General features: G+C 38.7%; 1 protein-coding gene across 1 annotated transcript in view; it reads left to right on the top strand.

The window, feature by feature from the left end:
• The window catches only part of LOC138835365 (protein FAM114A2-like), a 49,583-nt gene that overhangs the window by 15,065 nt on the left and 23,129 nt on the right, over window positions 1–11,389 (top strand). The window contains exons 5-6 of the mRNA XM_070033960.1: window positions 898–1,021; window positions 9,069–9,148. Coding sequence (XP_069890061.1) covers window positions 898–1,021; window positions 9,069–9,148 — 204 coding nt within the window. The remainder of the gene's footprint in view (window positions 1–897; window positions 1,022–9,068; window positions 9,149–11,389) is intronic.

The following is an 11,389-nucleotide window of genomic DNA, read 5'->3' as shown; positions in this document are numbered from 1 at the left end:
TTAAGCACTGATAATTTTCAGTTCTCTTCTAGCCTGTATTAATTTTGGAAATACAAATTCTATCTACCTTCTTATAATATCTAACCTTTTGTGTTACAATTATTAAAAAAAAGAGTTCTGGGGGCTGTAAAGGTGGCTCAGTGGTGGGGTGTTTGCCTTGCATGCATGAGGCCCTCGGTTCGATTCCTCAGCACCACATAAGCAGAAACCCAGAAGTGGGGCTAAGGCTCCAGTGGTAGAGCACTAGTCTACAGCTGAAGACTGAGGGATAGGGCCAGGCCCAGAGTTCAGGCCCCACGACCAAAAAAAAAATTATGGCTCTAATCCTAGCTCAGGAGGCTAGATATGAGGTTAGTTGAAAGCCAGGCCAGATAAGTTATCTCTGATAAATCACATAGAAAGCTGGAAGTGGTGCTGTAGCTCCAAGTGGTACAGCACTAACCTTGAGCACAAAGAGCCTCAGGGATAGCTCCTAGGTCCTGAGTTCAAGCTCCAGGACCAGCAAAAAAAAAAATAGAACTGGGTACTGCAACCCTAGATACTTAGGAGACTGAAATCTGATGATTATGGTGTGAAGCCAGCTCAGGTAAAAGTGTCTGTGAGACTTTTATATCCAATTAACCACCAAAAAGCTGGAAGTGGTGCTGTGGTTCAGATAATGGAGTACTAGACTTGAGCACAAAATCTAAGTGCCCAGGCCCTGAGTTCGAGCCCTAGGACTAGCACACACACACACACACACACACACACACACACACACACACACACACACACACACACACACACACACACACACACACACACACACTGATGTGTTGGCATGCGCTCTTCAGTCTTTTCTCCTTGTGAGATTTTTTTTCATTCATATTTCCACAATATTTTATTATCTTCATTCAGGTGAAATCTGTCCTTAATTCTCTGAGTGGAGAAAAATTAGAGGCTATAATACTTGAATTAGAACAACTCAAAGACGTATTTTCCCTAGCAGACTTTTGTGAGGAAGAGGAAGAAGAGAAGAAAGGTAATAATGAAAACTCAGAATCTGAGTTGGAAGATGCAGTGTATTTATATTTTGCCTTGAGTAAACTACAGTAAATTGTGTGTATGTGTGCACGCGCTCACAACACCTATGCTGGTCCTGGGGCTTGAACTCAAGGTCTGCTTGCTGTCCCTGAGCTTTTTGCTTAAAGTTAGGCCCTCAAGGACTTGAACCACACCTCTACTTCCAGCTTTTTTTGTGATTAGAGATAGGAATCTCTTGGAGTTATCTTCCTAGGCTGGCTTCCAACTATGATCCCCAGATCTCAGCCAGCTAAGTAGCAGTGTGAAAAGGATAGCCACTGGTACCCTGCATCTCTCTCATTTTTGCAGTGAGAATTTTCATGTAGAATCCTTTTTGCAACTTTCCCCCTGTCTAGGTGTTCAGACATGTCAGCCTCTTGCTTATGTCTTCTTTTTTTTTCCTGTCAGACTCCTTTTAGCATCCCTCATACTGATATTGTTCATATACCCCTGCCAGTGTTTACAGTTAAAGACTGCTCTTTTCAGAGTTTGTCTTCAGTTTGACTGACATTTCTTTATATCTCTGGATACTTCAGCTGTACCTTGTGACTTATGGGACCCTTAATCCCATCTTGAATTGAGGCAGAAAACGTGGTAGTACCTAAAATGTGAGTGACACTCTTCCCCCCTCCCCGCCTCCACAATTTAAAGCCTGCTGTATCTCTTACGAAATATGAATGTTGAAGCTGCTCATTTTTTACAGTAATTAGGTAATGTGGCAGTTAATATAAAATATAATTTCTGGACAAATGAATAATTAGGTTTGTTTTATTTTAACATTTAATTAAATATATTTCTAACATATTCTTTGCTAATTGGCTATTTTTAAAAAGTGGAATGAATGAATTCACTTTTGAATTTTTCTTTTAAGCTGGTCCTAGGACTTGAACTTAGGGCTTGGGTAGTACCCTAAACTTTTTTTGCTCAGGGGTAGTGTACTACCACTTGAACCACAGCACCACTTCTGTCTTCTTTTAAGTAGTTTATTGGAGAAAGAGTCTCACAGACTTTCGTGCCTGAGCTGGCTTTGAACCATGATCTTTAGGTCTTAGTTTCCTGAGTAGCTAGGATTACAGGCATGAGCCACCAGTGCCTAGCCCATTTGTAGTGTTTAATTGAACTACATGCTTTGCCATGGAATGCCATTTTCACTATGAAGTATACAAGTGGTCACAGAGACTAGAATTCTTTATTTGGGGGAGGGGGATCTGGTCGGGGGGCCTGAACTGTGGACCTGGGCGCTGTCCCTCAGCTCTTCAGCTCAAGGTTAGCGCCCTACCAATTGAGTCACAGAGCCACTTCCGGTTTTTTCTTTTTGCTTATGTGGTTCTGAGGAATCGAACCCAGGGCCTCATGCATGCAAAGCAAGCACTCTACCACTGAGCCACCTTCCCAGCCCAGAGACTAGAATACTATTTGGTGAACATTTCTTAAAAGTGAATGAAATGAGCCTTTACAACAAGAAAAGCAACTATGTATGAGTCATGATATACATTCAAACTAACTTTCAATTTGTAGAGTGGATTTATTGATCTGTTGAGCTTTGTAGCTTCCCAGTGCTGTTTACAGACTATGCTGATGAAATCTGTGTTGAAAATAACAGCTATATTCATTCATTTCAAGACAGTTGGTCAGCATTTGAAAGATTTGTGTGACTCGGAGTGAGTATTTTCCCATTATTTAATGTGTGATGTTAGCAAATGATGCACAGGCAAAAGAAAAAAAAGACTAATGGATTTTAATTCAATACATCCAATCAGAAAATCTTATGGTATAGCTTCAGGCTCATTGCTATGTATATCATTACAACTAAATTTTAAGAGATGACACTACTTGAGTTTTAGTATAGTATTAAGGAATATGTAAGCATTTCCTTTACTGATAATCTGAGAAGGCTACTAAAACTTCTTCCTTTTCTAACTAAGTGACTTTGTGAGGTAGATTTCCTTCATATACTTAAAACAACATACCCCAGCAGACAGAGTGTAAAAGCAGATGAGAATACATGTGTCTTTCATTAGGCTAAAGGATAAAGAGATTCATTAAAGATGTAAAACAATTGTATTATTCTGCTGAAATTTCACCTTTTGTGGAAATTACAGTTATTTTCAATAAATGTATATAAACAAGTACTGTTTTTTTTTTCTTAAGTTTGCAAAACTACCATAAGCACTTCAGTTCTAATTTTTCTTTTGTTTGGGATGTGAAACTAGGACTTGAACTCAATACCTGATGCATTGCTCATTGGATGTGTTCTACTTTTTAACATATCTGTCTGTATCTGTCTGTTTCTTTAGTGTGTGTGTATGTGTGTGTGTGTGTGTGTGTGTGTGTGTGTATCCCCTATTTTTTATTTAATTTATTTTTGTGGCAGTCCTGGGCTTGAATTCAGCACCTAGGCATTGATCCTGAGCTGCACTCTACCACTTGAGTCACAGGTGTACTTTGTTTTTTGTTTTGTTTTGTTTTTTGTTTTTTTTTCTGAGTAGTTTATTGGAAATAAGAGTCTCACTGACTTTCCTGCTCCAGTAGCTTTTTTTTCCCTCTAATTTGTGTTTTTTTATTGTGAAAATACTGTACAGAAGGGTTACAATTACATGAGTAGGGTAATGAGTACATTTCTTATCAAGCATTGTTGCTTCCTCCTTTGTTTCCCCTTCCCCTCCCTTCCCCTGCTAAAGTTGTAAACTGTTTTCATAACGTCTTGTACATATTGTTGCAGTGGGTCCACCTGTATCCCTATTTCAACACTTTGTTTTTCCTTTCCCCTCCACAAATTATACCAACATCCAATACAGTGAAAAGAGGGGTTATATATTGGAAGCCAGCTAGCTTTTAATAGCAATCTATGGCTCTCAGTCTCCCGAATCTGTAGCTAGGATTACTGGTGAGAGCCACCAGTTCCTACCTCTACTTACATTGTTTTTATCAGTTGTGGGGCCTAAACTCTGGGCCTGCGCACTGTCCCTCAGCTCTTCAGCTCAAGGCTAGCACTCTACCACTTAAGCCACAGTGCCACTTCTGGCTTTTTCTACTTATGTGGTGCTGAGGAATCCAACCCAGGACCTCATGCATGCAAAGCAAGCACTCTACCACTGAGCCACCTTCCAAGCCTGTCTACTTACATTTTTAATTAGCTCTTTGGGGGCTCTCAAAAATTTAAAAGTATTAAGAGGTCCTGAGACTAGTATGAGGGCTGCAAAATTAAAATTTTCCAAATGTCAGTGCATTTAAAGATGGGTTTCTCTTTTACTTCTTTGAACTGTCAGTGTGCTTGTCACTAATATCCTCTTAATCTCATTTGGTTTTTTCTATTTCTAATCTACTGTAAAATAACTAGTCTTCAAGTTTTCTACAGAAAGACTGAACATTTCTCAGGGAGGGACTTTCTTTATTCCTTGAGTACAGATTTTCTGCAGACTGGGACATTTTCTTTTTTGTTTGTTGTTTTCAGCCGTGTGTTCTAAGAGTTCAAACTAGACAGTTGTATAACACCTTACTAATAAATGACTACTTAGTCTATGTAAAAGCTTGCTTCCTGATTAGAAAATATTTTCTAATGGCTCACACCTGTAAACCTAGCCACTCAGGAAGCTGAGATCCAGGATCTGGGTTTAAAGCCAGCTCACCAGCAAAGTCTGTGAGACTCTGATCCCCAGTTAACTACCCAAAGCCCGAAGTGGAGCTGTAGTCAAGTGATAGAGTATTAGATTTGAGCTGAAACAGCTCAGGGACAACACCCAGGCCCTGAGTTCATGCCCCATGACTTGCACAAAAGAAAAAAGTTTTTTGAATGTAAGTTCTTAATGTTGTTCTGAAATATTGAGATTGCAGTTAACTATGATGGGCTTTTGGAGTTTTCCACTGTGTTAAAATGAAGATCTGTCATTTACTAAAGCCAGGTGACCTTGAAAAGTTCCTTGATACTGAGCTGTTTTCTCATCTATAAGGTAACCCAATCTAATTCCTCACAGGTTGTTAAAATAAGTACTAAAAGAAATACTGTATTCAGGGGCTGGGAAGGTGGTTCAGTGGTAAAGTGCTTGCCTTGAATGCATGAGGCCCTGGGTTCAGTTCCTCAGCATCACATAAGCAGAAAAAGTTGAAGTGGCGCTGTGGCTCAAGTGGTAGAATGCTAGCCTTGAGCTGAAGAGCCAAGGACAGTGTCCAGGCCCAGAGTTCAGGCTCCACAAACAGAAAAATAAATACTGTATAATAGTCTTAACTAAGAGATACTAATTATTTTCATGATTCCAAAGATATAATAGATAAAAAAATCTTCTTTTTAGATGGCTTAACTTAGGAAACACATAAAGCCATTGTGATGTGTTTAGATAGTTGCATTTTTTTCTAACTAGGCCTCAATATGACAATTGTGTTATTTATAAACTTATTTGTGCAATTAACAGCATTCGTTCATGTAATCAGCATCTCGTTTTGCCCACGAATGGGACTCTTGATCTTTAAATACCATTCAGAGGACTTGGAGGCATTTTCTAAACAGTTGGATTTTTGTCTATTATGTTCACCAGAAATGACTCCGAAAACAGACTCCTTCCCAGCTCCTCTCACACTCTGTGCCAGCCCTCCTCAGTGATATTTGTTGAGAATTCAGCAGTGATGTTGGCATTTAATGATATCTCAATGAAGTATGGAAAAAATGGAAGTAGCTAATGGGCGATAAATTTAGGAACCTGGTGGTGTGGCAGTGTTGGTCATCTTTTTCCATCAGCATCCTTGGTCCTTACCATCCCTTTGCCTAAGAATATGTCTTCCTATTTTGGGAGAGCCCTTCCTTCTTACAAAGTTCCTCCAAAGCCCACACTTTATTATTTTATTTATTTATTTATTTATTGTTGTTTTTGGTGCCAGGACCACAGTTTGAACTGAGCTGATGTCTTACCACTCTGAACCAAGATACCAGTCTGTCTTTTTCTTGCTAAGTGGAGATAGATCTAAACAGAATTTTCTGCCTGGCTGGCTTTAAAGGTCCATTCTCCAAGTCTCAGCCTCCTGAGTAGCTGTGATTATAGCCATGAACCACCAGCACCATCCTACATACTTTCAATGCAACTTCTCCTTACCGCAGTGCCAGTCCCCAAACACAGAGCCTCAGCTAAGTCCTCTAAGACAGAGTTCCACCTCTAGCCTAATACTGGGCCACACTCCTGCCTAATATATATTTCATTCAGTGGAAAGCATTTGACAGTGATCTTCCACCATTGTTTACCTTTGTTTATGGTGGTACTGGGGTTTGAGCTCAACTCACTCAAAGTCAATAGGCAGGCACAGTACCACTGAGCCATGCCTTGGGCCCTTTTTTCCCTTGACTGTTTTCAGGGAGAGTCTGGTTTTTCCTGGATGCAGGCCTGAACTAGAGTTACCCATTTCAGTCTTCCTGTCATTGTTAGGATCACAGGCATTTGCCACTGTGTTCAGCTTCTCTGTTGAGATGGAATCTCCTAAAATTTTCTGCCCAGGTTGGGCTGGAACTGAGATCCTCTTAATTTTGGCCTCTCACATTAATGTAAGAGGATGAACAGATACTACTGTACCAGGCTATGGCTGAGAAGGGGATCTCACAAACTGTGCTGTTAAGCCTGACCTCAAATTATAATTCTCCATTCTCACCTCCCAAATAGCTAGGATTACAGACATGAGCCACAACAGTGACCCATTTCCTTTTTGTTCACAACTCTTACCAAAAAAAGTTTATTTAAATAAACTCAAACATAATACATTGTATATTTGTACATTTGTAAATTCAATGTACATATTCAAATATTAATTATATTCTAAGTACATATTAAATATGTTTAGAACAGAGTGAGATAAATATAAATAAAAAATTCTGCATGCCATTGGATCATTTTGTCAATACTTTGTTATCTCATTATGTTTTCAGATTAATTTCTTGCACCCAGCAGGATTTAGTTGGAATAATTAAATGTTGCTTAAATGAGGTACATAAGTAAGGATGGTATTAATGAGATCACCTTCACAATCCATGTTAAACTTGGATTGCTAAGTCATTTTAATTCTCTCTCTTAAATGCCAACTGAGAGGGACAAATGAGCCATGATACATTCCCCCCTCCCACCAACCAGGGACTTTTGGAGACAATGGCAGGTATAAAGAAGTAATAATTTGCCCTTTGAAGCTATAGACTGGTGATTAATAAATATATAGATTCTAAAGTCTAAAACATTAGGCTGGTTTCAAAGTGGGTGAATGGATAGGATTTAGGTGTGTAAAGAGGAAAAGAATATTTCCTGACAATTTGTTTGTCTGTCTTGATTATAGTTTGCTCTTGACTTATCCTTATGTTTGCATGTTTCTCTACTAAGGTGTTCTGTGTTCCCATCTTCATGATAATTTCAACATTTTCCTTAGCACCCTTCCAACATTTAAGAATCCTTTCTCCCCCTGATTTACACATCACCGTCTCTTACTTGGATCATGGATTATTGACTCAATTTTACTTTCTTGTTTATTCCTAGATTAGTGCTGATAAGTTCTGTACTCAGCCACTAAAGTGATCTTTCTTGGATTTAAATTTGATCTTACCTGTCTCTGTTTTAAAAATCATCAGTAGTTCCTCATCTCTTTGGTAGAAACTTTGAGATATTAAGAGGGTATAAAGGCTCAGTCTTAGCTGGATCCTATTTTGTTGTTTTTTCCTTTGCTTATTCTAAACTTCCTGCTATGCTTTCATCCCCCTAATCTTGGCACTCATTTCCTCTGCCTGAAACTCTTCCCATTTTCTTGGATAACCTGGATTCTCCTGGAGTCTTACTGTCCCAACTTGAATTCCATTTTCTTTTATTCTTTTTCTTTTTTTCTGGTCCTGGGGCTTGAACTCAGAGCCTGGGCTCTGTCCCTGAGCCTCTTTTTGCTGAAGTCTAATGCTCTACCACTTGTGCCACAGTGCTACCTCCAGCTCTTTCTGTTTGTGTGGTACTGAGGAATCAAACCCAGGGCTTCATGCATGCAAGGTAAACACTCTACTACTAAGCCACATTCCCAGCCCTGAATTCCATTTTCTTTATATAATATCTGCTTCATACTCTCCATTCATTCTTCTGTAATGTGGTGCAAAGAACATTGAGAGTGGAGGCCAAGGTTTAACTTCTTATCTTTGCTAGGAGATCTTGTAAAAATTCTTGACCTCTTCCAGCCTGCATTATCTTTATCACACAAGTGTGATAATACCCACTTCTCTTATAAGCCCATTAAGAACATCCATTGACATACTGTGCACAAAAAAATTCTATAAGCATGTCAGCCAAAGATGTTTGCCATGACAACATTGGTGGTGACAACAAGAATGATCCACCCAAGGAAGCATTTAGGTTCACAGCTTGGGTGACCTTCCTGAACCATCCAGGCCAAACTAGTGCTTCCTATGCCTCTGTCCTGGATTGGCACTCAGCTTAAATTGCTTGTAAGTTTACTGAGTGGAAAGAGATGCTTGAACGCAGATCTGGTAAGAAGCTGGAAGCTAGTCCTAAATTCCTGAAGTGTAGTGATGCTGTCATGCTTCATATGATTCCAGCAAGCCTGTGTATGTGGAGAGCTTCTTTGACTATTCTCCTCTGGATCATCTTGCTGTTTTTAATAGGAGATAGTTGCTGTGTGTGGCATCAAAGCTGTGGACAAGAAGTCTGCTGGAGCTGGCAAGGTCACCAAGTCTGCCAAGAAAGCTCAGAAGGCCGAGTGAATATTATTATCCGTAGCACCTGTAGCTTCAGCTTAACCAGTGGTGGAAGAAAAGTGTCAGAAATGTTTGTCTTAATTGGACATTAACTGAAAGACTGGATAATGATAACAATGCATCAGAAAACCCTCAGAAGGAAAGGAAAAAAATTGTATAAGCACTCATATTCCATGCTCATTAAATTGTTATGAATACTTCTGCTGCCTTCACTCCTCTTCCTTCTTACCTTTCTTGTGAACCTCAGCAGTTTTGCTGGAATATTTTTCATGTGAGACTTTGTTTTTTTCAGGAGATGAAGATTTTTCTGAAGGGATAACAGAGCTGTTTTCCCAGCTGTACATCTCCTGCAAACCAGACAAACTTGCCAGGGTAAGTTATTACTTCTTGGTGATTTTGATTCATTTATTTGTGACACTTCAGTGAATTAAAAACTGAGATAGTAACCATTTACCATACGGAAGTAATAGCCTTGGGCAAAGCCTTGCTCTTTGTTGGTGACTTGGGAGCTATATGCATATCTAAGGTCAGAGAGGGGTAGGGAGGTTCTATATCCAGAGAAATATTTAATACAACATATATTCGGTTGCCTGCTCATGCACAGGACAAGGGATGCTTTTTCCTTTTATGCCTATCTTTCCCAGGCTCAGGAGACATTCTATAAACCAGTAAGCACCAGGCACACAATGCTTTCTGGACAGAGGGAGCTGATATAAGTCAGGATGTCCTGTTTGCTCCTAAGTCCTAGGGTAAGGAACGTAACACTTGATCTTGTTGCTTTTGTTATTAGATAATAAATTTTATTATGGAATGTCTTGTGTAGAAGAAAGACATTCCTCAAGGAACAAAGTAGCAGAATTGCACATTCCTGGCCGGCCTGTGCTAGCAAAGTTCTACCTTAAAAGAAGAAAAAAACACATAAAGAAATACATGTTTAAAATCTACTGAATGTAAGAAATAAAGAGTACAGTTTCCTGTGAATATATAATGTCAGGGAGTTTCCTGCTAACAGTAGCCTCTAAACTGGGATGATTTTTTATTCTTTATAGGGAAATAGTAATAACATTTATTATTATAACCACAATTCATTGACATTCAGTACATTTCCAGTATTGTAGAACCATCACCTTTATCGTATCCAAAACATATCCATCACCCTCAACAAAAATTTGGGGCCATTAAACCATTCAGCCCTCAATCCACAGTAGCCCTGAGTTATTTTCTGTATCTGTGAATTTTCTTACTCTTGGTACTTTATTGTTGTAGTCTGAATGTTTGGATTTCCATAATTTTCATATGGTACCACTTGATCTTTTATTCTTATCCCCCAATGCATGCATTCTCCATTAAGCCTTCTCAGAACAATCCTCAGGAACTTATCTTCTGCAGTTCAAGTGCATCTCTTCACTATTCAATCTAGTATTGTTTAAAAATAGTCAAATTTAGGAAAAGTTACAAAAAGAATATAAACTATTTCTGTGATTTTTATGCAAATTCAGTTGGTTAATATTTTCCTTCATTTGCTTAATCACTTATGCTTGCATGTATGTTCTCTTTGTGGACATACATTTGAGATTAAATTGTATATTTCGTAGTTCTCTATTCCTACATATTTTAATCTTGATCTCAGGACAAAAATGTCCCATTATTACATAGCCACAGTATAGTTATCAACTTCAGTAAATTAATCACAATGCCATATTTTTGCTTAATCTTTTGTCTATATTCCAGTTTTGCCAATTGGCTCAATTCTGTCCTTATCAATTTTTTTCTCTAAAAACAAATACATGATCATGAATTATATGTAGTTGTGTATACTTGATCTCTTTTAGTCTATAATAATTTATCAGCTTTTCCTTATCTTTATAACATCAATATTTTTGAACAACACAAGCACCTCCTTCCCTTTAGTAACTAGGATGACAGTATCAGTGACTGGCAACTGGCAAATGTAGAGTTCTTGAGGATAAAATGTGTTTTGTTTTGTTTTTTCCAAAGTATGAGGCTCATAGTAAAAAATCTTCAGTGTTGATGACCCCATTGAAACTAGCTTAGTATTCTAAATATACATGCAGATGTTCAGTAAGCAGACATGTTTCTCTATTTTTATTCCAGGTAATTTGCTAGGTGCTAGGGAAGTAATGATGAGAAGGACATAGAAAAATCACAAGAATCAAAGAAATCATGTTAATAAATATTTTTGAGGTCAATAATTGCATGTGGTCAATAATTCCCCATGTGGTCCCATGTGGCAATTCTTGGAAGGCAGTTTTCAAATAATCGAAATTTTTGTCATTGAGACATAGGATATAGCAGGGGCATTGGCCTGGTTGTCTGCACACTAAGGATGTAGGGAAAAGTGCACTGGAAGGTGTGGTACTGGGAATAATTTATTTTTAAATTTTTCTTTACGTTTTTTACCTTTTTTCTCCAGGCTAACAGGTTTCATACCTTGAGCCACAGCTTAATTACTCACTTTCTTTTTTCTTTGTTTCTTTTTGCCGGTCTTGGGGCTTGAACTCTTCTGCCTGGTCACTGTCCCTGAGCTTCTTTTTTTTTGGGGGGGGGGGATCCGGTCTTGGGCCTGAACTCTGGGCCTGTGTGCTTTCCTTC

The sequence above is a fragment of the Dipodomys merriami genome, unplaced genomic scaffold (assembly GCF_024711535.1).
Source record: "Dipodomys merriami isolate MVZ:Mamm:240054 unplaced genomic scaffold, mDipMer1.0.p SCAF_2331, whole genome shotgun sequence".
NCBI lineage: Eukaryota > Metazoa > Chordata > Mammalia > Rodentia > Heteromyidae > Dipodomys > Dipodomys merriami.
This window is presented reverse-complemented; position numbering and strand designations above follow the sequence as displayed.